The 16,247-nt window shown below is 45.1% G+C and overlaps 1 protein-coding gene across 2 annotated transcripts in view; it reads right to left on the bottom strand.

Moving 5' to 3' along the window:
- NOTUM (notum, palmitoleoyl-protein carboxylesterase) overlaps nucleotides 1–15,780 on the bottom strand; it is a 41,845-nt gene extending 26,065 nt beyond the window's left edge. For both annotated transcript variants that reach the window (XR_003942365.1, XM_030205174.1), the window contains exons 1-8: nucleotides 15,696–15,780; nucleotides 15,195–15,309; nucleotides 13,319–13,661; nucleotides 6,769–6,821; nucleotides 4,360–4,455; nucleotides 3,245–3,305; nucleotides 2,975–3,033; nucleotides 2,719–2,821 (exon numbers count right to left, since the gene is read on the bottom strand). Coding sequence is in view for 1 of the 2 variants with exons in the window: in XM_030205174.1 (XP_030061034.1) it covers nucleotides 2,719–2,821; nucleotides 2,975–3,033; nucleotides 3,245–3,305; nucleotides 4,360–4,455; nucleotides 6,769–6,821; nucleotides 13,319–13,629 (683 nt within the window). In the remaining variant the exon portion in view is untranslated. The remainder of the gene's footprint in view (nucleotides 1–2,718; nucleotides 2,822–2,974; nucleotides 3,034–3,244; nucleotides 3,306–4,359; nucleotides 4,456–6,768; nucleotides 6,822–13,318; nucleotides 13,662–15,194; nucleotides 15,310–15,695) is intronic.
- Between the last annotated feature and the right edge of the window lie 467 nt (nucleotides 15,781–16,247).

The following is a 16,247-nucleotide window of genomic DNA, read 5'->3' on the forward strand; positions in this document are numbered from 1 at the left end:
GTGTCAGGATCACGGGCCAGGAAAATTTCAAACCATTGGTCTCTGCAGCCACCATCGGCAACCCCCCCTCCCAATACTGACCACCTGGATCCCTTGCTTTGAGACATTCAGAGGAATCTGACATACAAGGCCTTAAGTTAGGCCCTGATACTCAAAAAAGCAGCCTTCGCAGATGACCTGTTGGTTCCTGTGGTAGGTCTCCCTGCATCACAGCCTTTACAGATGACCTGTTGGTTCATGTGGTAGGTCTCCCTGCATCACAGCCTTTGCAGATGACCTGTTGGTTCATGTGGTAGGTCTCCCTGCATCACAGCCTTTGCAGATGACCTGTTGGTTCATGTGGTAGGTCTCCCTGCATCACAGCCTTTGCAGATGACCTGTTGGTTCATGTGGTAGGTCTCCCTGCATCACAGCCTTTGCAGATGACCTGTTGGTTCATGTGGTAGGTCTCCCTGCATCACAGCCTGCATCACAGCCTTTGCAGATGACCTGTTGGTTCATGTGGTAGGTCTCCCTGCATCACTTGCTGCACTATTAATGAATGTATGGCTGAGTATGGGGATTCTTGGGTTTCAAATTACATTCGGAAAAAATCAGAGGCCATACAGAGGGATCGGGCTGATGGGACCCTTTCCATTAAAATGGGCGGGTAATTCTTTCTATTACCTTGGGGTGTTGTTGTTCATGGCTACACAAAGTATGTACCGTATGAATGTAGACAGGTTGTTGCAGGATACTAAACTTCACTTACCTTTACCATTAATGGGTAGGATTAATAAAATGGTGATTGTCCCTTGCTGGCTGTATGTTTTGCACGTGTTACCATTACGTCTCTTGAGGAAAGATTTGCAGTTGCTAAGTAGAATGTGCAGGACGTTTTTTTGGGGATGGGAAGAAATCAAAACTATGTATGGCGTATCTTCATGATACTTGGTCGCAGGGGGGTTAGGTACACCCTGTCTTAGATGATATAATCAGGCTTGTTTACTAAGACATCTTCAGGATTGGATATTTCCTTCTGAGCAATTTACCACAGTATCTTGGGAACGGGCACAGTTTGCTCCATGGCATTTCAACTTCCTTTTGCAGGCTAGGGCTAAGAGTTTGCCACAGATTAGCCACAGTAGTAAACTGTTGCAGCCCTTGAGAAGTATTTGGCGGGAGCTTTTGCAATTTTAGAACAAGAATCCTACTGATTTGTTCCCATGCAGGGGTAATGCCGATTTTTTGCCAAGCATGGACTCTTTAGGAGATAGTCAAACTTGAATATCACCTTGTTCGAACATCTCTCCAATTAAGATTGTTCTAATTCCAAAAAAAGAATAGAGACGACAAAGACTTTAACACAAAAATAGGAGTGGCCTAGTGGTTAGGGTGGTGGACTTTGGTCCTGAGGAACTGAGTTCGATTCCCGGCACAGGCAGCTCCTTGTGACTCTGGGCAAGTCACTTAACCCTCCATTGCCCCATGTAAGCCGCACTGAGCCTGCCATGAGTGGGAAAGTGCGGGGTACAAATGTAACAAAAAAAAAGTAACACAAAAGGATCATTTTACTTATATGCAGCTATACCACTACTACGCAAGCTTAGATCAAGATGCTTTGAAAATAGGATTAGGTGAAAGGTTCAGAGAGTTTTGCAGGGGGATGCTTTTGGATGGGTCTCTGGTTTCTCTTCTTCCTCCACGGGAGTATGGTTCTCTTCAGGAGACTTGAAGTAAAGACCTTGGGTATGCTCTGGAGGGCATGGATTTCTCTAAACTGATCAAGGCAATCCCAAAGCAGGTCTTCAATACCGAACTCCAGGAGAGTCAAAACCGCGTACTTCATCAAATATATATATCACAGTACTAGGCCTCTAAAGCAAATGTTCCAAATGTCAGCTGGGGGATAACACTTTTTTTTTTTTAATGCCTTCTGAAGATGCAGTAACAATCCAAGCGTTTTGGAGGACACTTCATAGATATTTGGGGACTATTTTTGTTAGTGTATAGTCTTTCCTTGGAAAGGAGTCTTATTGGCTAAGTGGGAAGCTAATGGGATTTCTGATACAGCTTCTCACTTTTGTCTTAGTAAAGCCTATGCGTTGTGGAAGAAATGTATGCTCAGCCATTGGTTGAAAGACGAGCCTCCCTCCTACATGCCTTAATGTCATAGCAGTACTCAATATCTTCGGCACCAACATTTTTTCTTAAAGGAGGGGGTAAAGTATATATCAGTAGAAACACCCAGCTCCCATCATCTCCTTTTCAAAAACCTCTAATAAAATAGTACTATTGGATCTGTCAGATGCTAATGCTACCACCACATTGGCAATTCACTTAAGCCAAACATTGATCAGGGTGGGCATGTAATCGTCATCGATCCGGTAGTACATATTTATATTTTTTTGTGCTTTTTTTTCATTACAGTTCATTTATATTATTGTGACCAATTTCATGAATAGATATGTATAAAAAGTACTTAGCTTAATATAATTTTCATTAAGAGTTTTCCAATGATACACTCCATGATCATTAAGGAGACATATCCATTACGTCTTGAAGTCAAATTAGATACTCTTAACACTGTTTCAACACAATCTTATACTGGAAATGAGAATGAAAAATAAAGACTGACAGAGTGGCGTGTCTGTGCTTTCAGAAGCGGAGCTGTCTGAGCCGTCACCCGGTTCTAGCCCCCTTCCACCCTGTACCCCGTCAGAAACTCAATATACGTACCTGCTGCCTGCCAGCAGTAGAACCTTGGCTGTGTCCAGGCCTTTCCCCAGCAACTCTTTCACCACCTCTTGGATAATAAGCAGTCCCATAAAGGCATAGTCATCTGGAAAGGACAGGGAGAAAGATATCCTCATAGCAGAATCCCATTCATCAAGATGGCAAGGATTCAAAGTATGCAGTCCATTTGTTCCCCTCCCCACCATTTGGGAAAAAAATAAGCAGAGCCCAGAAAGCTCCAGTGTCTACCAGCACTCACTTTTATCAGACATTGGTGATGCTCCACTCCACACGTCACTAGAGCAGTAGGGGATAAACCTGCAGACATATGGGAACAGACAGCAGATGTAATATTAAGTATGTCCACAAGGGAGCAGCACCAGTTCTGGCTTTACCCTTATCCATTTCTTATTTCCATATATTTTTTTTTACATTTCCTTAGTTTTGAAGGTTCAGATCCAACATAGAAAATCCCCAGGGCAACAAGCTGTCCCCTGCATTGCCCCCTGTAACCTCTGCTCATCCTTACACCATATTTGCGTTCCACCAGTGAGGGTTCTCTTCTGGCTGAGAAGACAGGATTCCAGTGCCTGCAAATGACAAACGTAGAGCGTATCAGGAGAGCCACCAAAGGCTGATTTTTTAAAAAGGGGTAGGTAGATAGAACTGAACAGCTGGATCTCAGGGCAAAAAAAAGGACATATAGACTCAGCAGAACAGGGTTTGAGAAGCAGGTTCTAAACTAGGAACCAAATCCTGATTCTCCCATCGATGATCCTCGTTATTTTGGGAAGTCACTTCACCCTCCATGACCTCACACACAACTCAGCTTGTAAGCCCAGATGGGCAGGGAAACAACTTGGATTTGGAAAAGGACAAAAATCCAAATTCAGAGTGATTCTGTTGCTAATAAAGTGTCTTGTTATTTATACCCAACACAATTTCTCTGCATCATAAGAAATGTTGAATTTTAAAACTTCAGGACAAAAAGCTCCCCAGCTGTTGCTTCCAGCAGATTCATCTCAGATAAAAATGCTAGGGTGAACCCTCCAAGTCAGACTCTTTGTCTGGAAATTCAAGAGTACAGAGCAGAATGGACAGGTGAAATATTTCTGGTTCTTTTAACATTATCAGCAAGCAGGTTATTTCCATATATATATATATATCTAGCTGGGTAAAGCAGCCTGTCTGCCACTTGTGCCTCTGCCTGATTAGAAGTATAGGTAAGCTGCTATAGTTTTGTGTCTCGTTGGGTAAGGAAGAAGTACACATCTGGCTTTCTTCAGATAGGAGAGTGAAATTGCATGCCAGGCGGACACAAATTGTTTCGCTGTTTCGGAAAAACACCGTGGGATATGAAGAGGAAGGTATCGCCAGCAGCTCATGGCATCAGAAACTAACCCTGGCTCCAAATGTGTTTAGTTGTAAATATAAAATTAATGTTTTTGCTTATTTTTTAATTTGTGATGTAGAAAACTCTTCTTAAACTAGTCAAAAACACAAGCACCTTGGAATAATAAGGTGAAATTTATTGTTGGGCAGACTGGATGGGCCCTACAGGTCTTTATCTGCCATCATCTACTGCGTTACTAATTAATGATTGCAGGAGGTCTGAGCCATGTGAAGCAGGAGGACGTTTCTTACCAATTCTGCTGCTTGGCCATTCTTTGGAGCTCATCAGTCTCCTCATGGTTTCATAGCGAGCGTCACAATTCTCCTTGTTGATACAGTACCAGCCTCCTGTGGATTAAAAATTAAGGTCAATACAGCAATCCCCTGCGTATCCCAGGAGCGAGGAGAACAGTCTATAAGGCAGTAGCTTCCAGCTGTGTAGTGAGGGAGGGACAGGCTCCTTTGGGTTTAATGATCGTTTTCTGGTTTTATAATTGTGATGTGCTCTGTGTGCAATATACAACCTCTTATGTGTGTAAATCTTGTTAATTGAATAATATAAACAGCAAATTGCAGCACCTACAATAAATGAAAAACACTGTATTGAGTAATCTACCATGGAAATACCAATCAAAAGCCCAGACCCGAAAAACCTACCCTTCCCTTCACCTCTATAAAGCCTAGAATCAACAAGGCAGAACAGCATAGATCCTCATTAAAAGACTGACACAGAAGCATGAAAATGATTGGATAAGCAGCTTAAGAAACAGCCCCTCTGGGTTCTATCTCCCATGACCATCAGAAAATCAAGTAACCAATAAAAAAAAATAAACTAGACCAAAGAAGAAAAAAAAAATCTACCCTAGTCTTTATTCCCCCCCCCCCCCCGTCAATAAAGAGAGAGAGTTGAGCACCAAACTACAAGCTCTGAGAGAAAAAAATGTATATAGGGTTCCAAGATTAATAAGAATTGGGGGGGGGGGGGTATGTTTAAAAGAAAGATGAGCTTAGTTTCATTCCATTAACATCAAATTATGCAATCTATTTGGCCAGTACCAATATGCTGGGGAAACCAGCCTTCCATAAAAATTGATGTTCTCTCCTACTCTGCAAATGTAAAGATCTCAAATCTATCCAAGAGAAATCCCATAGCCGAAAATGAAATTGATGTGCCTAGTGTTTCAAATAATGAATGAACGATCTCTACAAAGTTCATACCCCCAGGCATTCCCAGAAAGCGTGTAACAATTAATAAATTGAGTGCATTCCTGGCAGAGTAGAATATCCAATCCCCCCCATTTAAAACATTTGTGCCTGGGTAATAAAAGCACAATTCAATATCCAAAATTGGCATTTACTACTACACTCAGTATTCAGAAAACCAATTTAGGGAGATCAATAGAGGTAGGTACAAGATTTGAGGCCAAGCATCAACGAGCTGTCAAGTCATCCACATTGTTCAGGAGCAGTGAGTCTAAAAGAATCTTATGATGTTCAAACACAGAAAGACTTATCACTGCGGACCTTCACCACAAATGTCCAAATTTTGTGTCCATGTTTATTGCTCAAGGCATTTACCATCAAGGTAGATTTATAATGCCACAATTGTTAGTAAGCAGAAAATCTCCTGACCGAACCAAAGATCCACCCCCCCCCCCCTAAAGACGCCAAAGACATCATCTTCCTGTAATACATGCTGTAAACATGATATTCCTTGTCTTGCCCAATCTCAGAAAATCCCATTATCTCTACCTGAAGGAAACAAGGTATTGCCTTGGATAGGCAAAAGGTCTGAAATCCTGGAAGCTATGCCCTGAAACCTAGTCAAATGTTGTCAGAATGTTCTTAAAGGTTGCAACAGGACACTATTGGAAAGATATTTCAGAATCATCAGCAAGAAAATGAAATGCCAAGGATCAAAATAATCCGTCTTGATCTGCCTCAGAGTATAATCCTGTGTCTCAACAACCAACTCCTAAAATGGCGACATAATATTCAATCAAATCAGGTAGTCCCACATCTCCTTTGTACCAGGGACCCATCAACATTCTCAGAGGGTCTTTGTTTTTTTGCCACCTCAACAAAATGTAGGTAATAAGCTATACAAAACTTTCAAATCTTTAATTTGAGAGATCACCTTTGCACAACATAAAAGCCATCTTGGAAATGATATCATTCGAATTAAACGTATCCTGTCGTGTAGATCAAGATGGAGACGCATCCAACCGGCCAGTGTCTCAGAGGTGGAATCAAGCCAATGAGAACTGTTTAAACTGATACAAATCAGATGTCTGTACTGTTAATTGTTTTCCCAAATATTTAAAGGCTCATGTTACCCATAGAACCTGTGTGTGAAGTGTGGGCTTGTCTGCAAAATGACACAAGTAAACTGATATGACAGTGAGATCTCAAACAAGCAATGAAATACTGAAATGCGCAGTTTGCTTATATCTGCATTAAGACTGAGGCGGTTTGCATGAATTTTAGACCTGGTTAGGGGTCCTAAAGAATGAGACAAGGGAGCCTTAGACTAAGGAACTAAAGGAAAACAGACAGACAGCTTTAGGAAACACAACATCAGCAACCAGAATCAGACCCTGGATAAGTAGGTTCAGTTCTGGCAGCAGAACTCTTCCAGCTTTCACACACACGAAGACTCACCTTCCAGGAACACCAGCCACCTTTTACTACCTTTGGATTCTTTGAGGTAGTATCTGAAAGAGAGGGACAGTAGTTCCAGTGAATGGTAACGTTCATAAAGTCATTTGGTTAACCACAGTGCCTCTCTTTTACCCTCTCATAATATAAAAAATAAAATCTCTCAGTTCAGCTAAAAATAACCTGATCAAAGGCTTCCCATGAGTAGAACAGCTTTAATCTGTCTCCAAAATACATTCTTTGCCTAAACCCGGCATTCCTTGGGTGACTTAGACAAGAAGAGACCTTGCACCTGCTTGTCTCGCTGCTCATAGCCACACAGGGGCAGCAGAGAGCAGCTAATTCCCCCTGTAGATTTCAGGCAGTGTCCCCTTTCAACTTTGAATGCCCCCTCCACCCAAAGCCATATCCGCAGCACTATTCCTGCCACTGTATCTGCAACCTGCTTTGCTGGGCCTCCATGTGCACCCGGGTGGCACTGGCCTGCTCAGTGGCGTAGCCACAGGTGGGCCTAGGTGGGCCTGGGTGGGCCAGGGCCCACCCACTTTGGATTTAGGCCCATCCAAAATTGTGACAGTCTTGCTGTGGCTGGTGGGGATCTCCAAGCCTTGCCAGCTGAAGATTTTCTTTCCTTGGGCAGCCAGCACTCTTCCAAATGTCAGCCAGCAGCTCTTTTCTTGAGCTGATGCTGAGACCAGCCCTTCTGCACATGCTCAGTTTTCGCACATGCAAAAGCACTGAGCGTGCATGGCCTGCCGGCAACAGCATCAGTTTGAGGCAAGTGCTGCCGGCTGCTCGAGGAGGAAGAGGAAATCTTCAGCTGGCAGGGTTTGGGAATCCCCGCCAGTTTAAGTATTTGGGGTTTGTGGGCAGGGAGGGGTGGAGAGAGGACCAAACCAGATGGGGGCTGAATTCCATGCCCACCCACCTTGGGCTCAGGCCCACCCAAAATTGGCCATCTGGCTACGCCCCTGGGCCTGCTCATGCCACACTGGCCCCAGATGGCATTAGGCTGAATCACAGATTTAGCCCAATGTTTGTTGATACAGTAGTTTCCTGTTGCTGTTTAGGGCTTCTACCTTTAATCAGAATTGATCTCTATTGGGCTTCATTTGCAACTACCCCGCTCTGTGTCACTTAAGGGCCGATGCATTAAAGTCCCCAGAATGGACCACCCACTATTTCCTCCCTGGTAACAATTACTGAGGTGGAAATAGCAGGCAATGCAAATCAAGCTGCACAGACTTCTACCTTGCAGCTCAGTAGGGAAGGCTGCCAGGGCGTGTGCAGAACAGTCCATGCCTGGGCTAGCCCTGTGTCACTGAGCTGTGTAAAACATTTGACAGCTTCCAGTGCCCCCCCCCCCCCCCGCACCTTCTGACCTCTGCAGCATCCCCCACAAAAAACTCCCTGGTGGTCCCGGTGGATCCCCCCCAAACCCCCTCTCGACCCCCTGAAGCAAGAAAGACCCTGGTGGTCTAATGACCCACAGCCCCCTTATATAGCGCTCATTTAAATACATTTGCATAGGATTCTCGTTGATCGCTGCCACGAACATTAAAAGCCCCTTTGTACACTGCCCGCTTTATACCGTCCTTGCTATACTGGCTGGAGCCAGTGAAAAACAGATGGTGCTGGCCCAGTTAACTTTTGTGGATCGGACCCTTAGTCCAGTCATTTCAGGACCGGATCTGCCCACTGCCTCTGTGGGTGATCCCAGCTGGGAGATGAACTCAGTAACCTGCGTGACCAGTATGACCGCCTAGAATTCTGGATTCATTTTCTTTAATAACTACAATATGTTATTTGTGTCTTTTGGACTTTTTTTTTTAATATCAAAAGAATCTAAAATGTCTTCTCATTTACAGCTACAAATACAGTTTTGCAAAAGTGCATCACTCAAATGTGTCAGTAACCTACAAACGTGACACGATGGAGCCTGGCTACATCCAATTTCAGGATGAGACAAGCTAAAAAAAAAAACCCTTTCCCCTTATGACGTATTCCCAGCCCAGACGTCTGTTAAGCCAATATTATCTGTTTGTAATGGTGAAAATAATTCACTATTGTGAGTGATCAGATGAATTGTATTTAGAGAATGTTCTCAGCAACTTTCTGTCTAATCTCCCTCCTTCCTCCCCAGCAGCCTTTCCCCCCTTTCTGATACAATATGAAAACCCTGGTGTTCATTTTTGCGTATCTTATGAATTGCATTCCAGAGGGGGAATCACTTTTTAGTATCAGACTACAGGTGATTAAAGCCAGTCAGCTTTCTGGATATTTACAATGAATATGCATGAGAGCAGTTTGTATAGGATTGAAATTCAAATATGCAAATTTATCTGATGCAAATTATTGCAGCTGTCCTGAAAAGATGACTGGGTTGGGGGGGGGGGGAGGGCTAAGAAACAGAGCTCTAGTGCCTCACCGTCTTCCTCTCGCTGTCACCAGAAGGTTTTTTTTTTGTGATTTACTTATCTTGTGTGACTTCTGTTCTGACCAGGAGGAGAGGTGATGGTATTTATAGTCCGTTCAAAGCGGATTACAAACAAAGGGAAAAAAAAACCAGGTCTCAATACTAGAAAGAAAATCAATAAAACTCAGAAAAGAGGTTAAGTTTTTAGCTTTTTTAGCAAAAAGACAAATAAGTGGGCGTAGTTTTAATCCCTAAGGGAAATTAATTCCATGTCTGGACTGCCTGATATTTAAAAGAGAATTGTAAAGAGTTTCTGTATTTCAGAAGGAGAACTAAGAAGGCGAGTACCACCCACTCGAGAAAACAAAGGTGAAACAAAAGCTAAAGAAATGGGTTAAGTTAAAACTTTTATTGGACTGTCGCTACATTTGCTGTTTCTGTTAACGAACCTTTGTTTTCCTATGCATTGAAGTGGACTAACACGGAGACCACATGCTTCACTAGGATGTTATAAATATTGCCCCCCCCCCCCCGTTTACTACGCCACGCGTGGCAATGCTGACACACTCCATTCACAGTGAATTAGCGCAGCTTAGTAAACAGCCAATCTGCAAGATGGATCAAAATCAATGTGCCCAAGGCAATCAGTGATTTCAAAGCCACCAACTGCTGCTGGGACCACATGAACATCCAGATTAACCGCCCGGGTGGTGGACTTTGGTCCTGAGGAACTGAGTTCAATTCCCACTTCAGGCACAGGCAGCTCCTTGTGACTCTGGGCAAGTCACTTAACCCTCCATTGCCCCATGTAAGCCGCATTGAGCCTGCCATGAGTGGGAAAGTGCGGGGTACAAATGTAACAAATAAATAAAGAAGCAGAAACCGGAGTGCGGTAAAGGCAGTCCTTCTGCTCACTTAGCTACATGAGCGCTGGCATTGAACATGGCTGCAGACTCCTCCCTGACGCCGTCCATGGATGCCCTGGCGCTAACCACATAGTGACACGGCAGCAAGGGGAGATATTCAGTGGTACTGTGCAGTTAACTACTGCTAAGTATCCACTTTCAAACCAAATTGCATCTCTCTTTCTTCTATATACAGGACAAATGTGTGTACTTTCAAGGAGCTGAAGGTTTCACAGGTTCCCCTCTCCTCATTTCAGTGTCATACCCCTCATACCCCTGCTCGCTGGCCTCCCTCCCAAAGGATTAGGGCATTCAAGAGCAATTTTGTTTCATTTATGCAAGAGCAGAACAAAGTGGTGGAAAATCCTGTTGCCTTCTGTCCAAGGAGAAACAAAGTGTTTGAAAGCATCTCCCACACTCAGGGGTCCTTTTTACTGTGCGGAGGAGTGGCCTAATGGTTAGTGCAGTGAACTTTGATCCAGGGAAACTGGGTTCAGTTCCCACTGCAGCTCCTTGTGACTCTGGACAAGTCACTTAACCCTCCATTGCCCCAGGTACAGATAAGTACCTGTATATACTATGTAAAATCACTTTGAATGTAGTTGCAAAAACCACGGAAAGGCAGTATATCATTTCCCTTTCCCTATTTGAGATTGTACATGGAATGTTGCTACTATTTGAGATCCTGTTGCTACTATTTGAGATCCTGTTACTACTATTTAAGATTCTGCATTGAATGTTGCTAGTGGAGGAGTAGCCTAGTGGTTAGAGTAGTGGACTTTGAGCCTGAGGATACTGGGTTCAATTCCCATGGCAGCTCCTTGTGACCGTGGGCAAGTCACTTAACCCTCCATTGCCCCACCTACAAAATGTTTGAGCCCTCAAGGGACAGAGTAAGTACCTGCATATAATATGTAGAGAGCTGCATATATCTAGTAGTACTTTAGAAATGATTAGCAGTAAGCCGGTTAAAATCCACTACCATGGGGGGTGGAGAGTAGGCAAGTCCAGTGCTAACTGGTTAGTGCAGCCACAGTGCCATGCACTAACTGATTAATGCATTAACCCTTTCTGTCAAGTAATTAAGAGGCAGATGCACTAAAGCTTAATGAGCCTTTAATGACCCTCCAACGAGGAAAATTTGATCCATTGCATCCATCAAAGGGCTTTTACCGAGGAAGCTAGCAGCTAACGAAAACGGAATGGAGATGAGCAATTAGTGTAAAAACCCCATTGAAACGAGATACACTAACCTTTTCCGATTGCCTTTACCCAGGAAAAAGGCAGGAAATCTAATGAGAGGTCTGGACCTCTCGTTAGGACAGCTCTGTGCCAGGAAAAATTGTAAAGTGAAACTTTGAGACAATCCCAGCGCATTAGCAGAGCTAAAAGCGTTGTGATTGGTCCAAAGGACGTCAGAAAACACATCAAATAAAAAAAATAAAAAAAGGATCGGGAGGGGGCAAGGGCGCTCATCAGGAGCATCCTGTATGGACGGCCTTGCCCCCCCCTCCCCCCGCTGCTCCCCACTTTCCGCCGCTTCCCCCCCCACGAAAAAGCAAAATTCTAGCAGCCCCGGTCCCCCTCCCTTCCTGTTCTTCTGCTTTGCAAAAGCTAACTCCGCCTCCCGTCATTCTTCCACCCCGTGCCCCGCCCCTGCTGCCCCCCCTGAGGTCGACTACGCCGCTCCCCCCTCCACCGAGACCCCCCTCCCTATTACCGACCCGAGCAGCGCCTCTCACCTCTTTCTGAAGCGCTGCACGGGCAGGAAGATCTATTGTATTGGTCGCAGAGTCTCCATGCGTCTCTTCTTCCCTGGCCTAGGCCTGCCTCCTTCTGACGTAGGTTACTTACATCAGAAGGAGGCGGGGCCTAGGCCAGGGAAGAAGAGACATCATGGAGACTCTGCGACCAACACAACAGATCTTCCTGCCCGTGCAGCGCTTCAGAAAGAGGTGAGAGGCGCTGCTCGGGTCGGTAATAGGGAGGGGGGTCTCGGTGGTGGTGGGGGAGCGGTGTAGTCGACCTCAGGGGGGGCAGCGGGGGCGGGGCTAGCATTTGCAAAGCAGAAGAACAGGAAGGGAGGGGGACCGGGGCTGCTAGAATTTTGCTTTTTCGTGGGGGGGGGGGGGGAAGCGGCGGAAAGTGGGGAGCAGCGGGGGGGGGGGGGCAAGGCCATCCATACAGGACGCTCCGGACGAGCGCCCTTGCCCCCTCCTGATCCTTTGTTTTTGTATTTTGCTGACCGGGTAGCCACGTGTATGTGTTGTGGCTTTTTTTTTTGTTTGTTTTTACGTTTGCAGCATGCGCAGAGCAGCCAGCAAAACGCTTGGCTGCTCTGCGCATGATTTAGGGGCCGATTACCGATGTGTATTGTGATTCTTTGATACATTGTACTTTTCAATACCGATCTGAGCATGTGTTACTTTTTTTTTTGGTGCATTCTTCGTTTTTTTAAAATCGTTAGGGACTTTAACGATTTTGATTTTTTTACGTTTGGTTGCTGCATCTGCCTCTATGTGTCAATGAAGGCTCCCGTGCTAATGGCCATAAACTGATTGGGAAATTAGAACATTAGAACATAAGTATTGCCACACTGGGACAGACCAAAGGTCCATCAAGCCCAGCATCCTGTTTCCAACAGTGGAAATCCAGGTGGCAAGATCCCAAAACAGTACAATACATTTTATGCTGCTTATCTTAGAAATAAGCAGTGGATTTTCCCCAAGTTCATTTTAATAATGACTTATGGACTTTTCTTTTAGGAAGCTATCTGAACCTTCTTTAAACCCCGCTAACTGCTTTTACTACATTCTCTGGCAATGAATTCTAGAGTTTAATTACACGTTGAATGTATAAATATTTTCTCTGATTCTTTTTAAAATGTACTACTTTGTAGCTTGCCCCCTAGTCCTAGTATTTTTGGAAAGAGTAAACAAGCAATACGCGTATACCACTTTCCACTCCACTCATGGAGGAAATAGAAAATGCGGGCATTTTATTGCTGTGTTAAAAGTGGCCTCAGCACAAGGGAAATCCACACTCTAGTCATATTGCAGGCCACCTTCTAGTGCAGCTTAGTAAAAGGACCCCAATGTCTGGAAAGTTAACAAAGAAATAAAACCAGAGCAGGAGGTAAGAGCATGACCAGAGGGAATAAGTGAGGAGCCAAGTTCTCCATCTGCTCATTTCTTCCCATGCTTAGTGCTATGCATGACCCGTCTGACCTTACCCAGCTGGACTGCCATCATTGCAGACGACAGAGTTGTTCCGTAGGAGGTGTAGTCGCATGTCCCGCTCCAGTGCCTGAGCTGAGCATGGGTACAGACTCTGGGCAAGGCTTTTGATCTGTGCCATAAAACTGTCCATGTTGCCCTCCACGGCAGTAAAGTCTAAGGGGAAGCTCTCCACAGGCTGTCCAGCCACCTCGCTTCGCTCCGGATCCCCAGCCATAGGCTGAGATTGCTGCCCTCGCCTCCTCCAACTCTTCCGGCCCTCCCCAGGCAACAAGTTCAGGAAAAGCAGCAGCAGAACCAGCCTCATTCTGCAGTCCACGGCAGGGCCGAGCCTGGGACCTGCATAAAAGTGAAAAAGGACGGATTTGTTTTCTTGGTATTATTATTAATATTTTTTATGAGAGCTTTAAGTCAGGTTCCAACCAATTTTCAATACTCAACTGGGTCAAGTGCCAGAGTATTAGTATCTTACAGTACCATGAATAAAACATTTTGGGACACATGTGCATTAGTGAACATTTGGTAAAGGTGGGGGGGTGGGGGGGTGGGCAGTGTCCTCCTTTCTTACTGGAGTGGAGGAGGAGCACTGCAATGGGCTGAAAACCTGGGTTTGATTCCTACTACAGCTCCATTTGATCTTGGGCAAGTCAATAGTCACTTAACCCTCCATTGCCCCAAGTACAAAACTTAGATTGAGCGCCCACTAGGGACAGAGAAAGCACCTGCAGAAAGTCAGTATATCAAATCCATGACCCAGTATTTTTTTTTTTTACTCTTCTTTCTGTTTTGTCAACTTTTTAACATATTTTGATTTATTTATACATTCTCATATCTCCTCTTCTGTGACTTGGAGGCAAACCCTCTTCACCCAGACCTGAACTGCCAGCAACAGAAATGTTAAGTAGTAGTAGTAGTAGTAGCAGCAAGACTTGGACAGCAGTCAGTTAATTATACTTTCAACCCTAACCCTTTCCTCTCCTTCAGACCCTCTTGCTTTCTGTCTGCACTCAGGAGGGGGCACCCGCAGGTACTGAATTATGGACTCTGTTTTTATTTATTTGTTGCATTTGTATCCCACATTTTCCCACCTCTTTGCAGGCTCTATGTGGCTTACAATACATCATGATTAGTGGAAGAATGCTAGAAAATAGACATTTAGTATTACATTTCCGCTACACAGAGTCTCAAGAAAAGACCATCCTCAGCTCACAATTCAGTTGTCAGCCTCCAACTTAACCACTTCTTCAAAATACTAATCCCTGAAACCAAAGTTTTAGTATCTTTAATAGTCCTAGAAAGTTAGAGCTGCACATTTTACCACTTGGCTGAATATGACTAATGAGCCTTAACATAACAAATAATACCAGAAGCAACATGAAAATCAGAGCTCAAGTGTTTATTTCAGTAGGATTTAGCACAGTACAGCCCAGGATTATTTGTATTCAACTTTAAATCGCTATTCAAAGGGGCCGAATGCAATATGACTATGAGGCTTATTTTCAAAGCACTTAGCCTCCCAAAGTTCCATAGAAACATATGGAACTTAGCCTCCCAAAGTGCTTTGAAAATATGCCTCTATATGATACAGCCTTATAAAAAATACAGCTTTGTAACTGTGTCAATTTTATTGAGGATAATAAAAATATATTACATTGCTGGTGAGGCTGAAAGAGGAACAGAAATCCCTTATTTCTTGGAGAAATCTTTCCTGCTAATCCATGACCAAACCATCTTTTACCAAGGCATCATCTCAGGTCTGCTGATTAGCAATGCCACCCCCCCCCCCCCATCCCCATCCCCACCAATAATTTCTTCCTGTAAAAGTGGAGTAGCCTGAGGTCTAGGGAAACCGGGGTTTAAATCCCAACTCACCTTTAAGTACCAGAGAGCCAAAGAGGCATCAGCTAAATCCAAATCTCCTTTGGTGAGGTCACATCTTGCATTAGTCCAACAAGAAGAAATCAAACACGAACAATAGTGCAACGAACTGGAACGAAAAAAACCCAACAAACTACTAACACACAAAAGTCACTTTTTCACAACGATTGGGAGCTCACACAACACACATTGCCTTGCCCCCTCCCCTCCCTTCCCCAAGCATCCACAGAGGGGCACCCGGGTAGGATTCGTGGTCTCTCTCTCTCACCATTTCCCACACTGAGTAGGGGGTGGGGGCTCCTAATGATGATTCATTGGGGGGGGGGGGGAGTAGGTAGCAGAAGCATAATTTGGGAGCCCATGTAAGAAGTCCTCTCGCAGGGGCCATAGATTTTCTGCAACCCTTGGACGTGTCTTTGGTTCCCGACTTGATCCCATTGTGGGGGGGGGGGGGGGGTCAGAGATACTCAGCTCCCCTCCCAGGAGCCCTCTTACCGTCCGGCTCTCTTCTGAGACCTTTACATCCGTCTTTGAGACTTGATCCAGAGCGACTGCAGGACGGGATCCAACAGCTCCATTCATGAAAAAGCGGAAACTTTACTAGAGGCACAGAAGACCCCGCCCCCAGTGCTCCCCCCAGTGAAACGCCCCCGGGAGCCGCGCCTGATCTCCCCCCCCCCCCCCCAGGTGATCACAGACTCCTCCCCGGTGCTGCCCCTGTGCCAAGCCGCAGGATGCTAGTTTGCCCGGGTGGAGCCCCCCCTCCTTCTCCCCCCCCCCCCCCCCGGCACCGGATGACTTCGGCTCCTACTGGAGAAATCCCATCGGGTTTCTGGGTCCCACCCCCTGAGTCAGGGCGCCGTCGCTGGGGGGTCCTGGAGGAATGCAGGAGACCCTCCACCCCCAGCACAAGGCAAGGAAGGTACTTCATTAACCCTTTCGGGAGGAGTTGTCTATTTGCAATCATTCACTGCTTCTCCTTTAGCAGATTAAAGTCTGGCCATGTGTTCTGCTTCCCTGAGCAAGTCACCTTCTCAGTAAAAGCCT

This window comes from Microcaecilia unicolor, chromosome 6 (genome assembly GCF_901765095.1).
Source record: "Microcaecilia unicolor chromosome 6, aMicUni1.1, whole genome shotgun sequence".
NCBI lineage: Eukaryota > Metazoa > Chordata > Amphibia > Gymnophiona > Siphonopidae > Microcaecilia > Microcaecilia unicolor.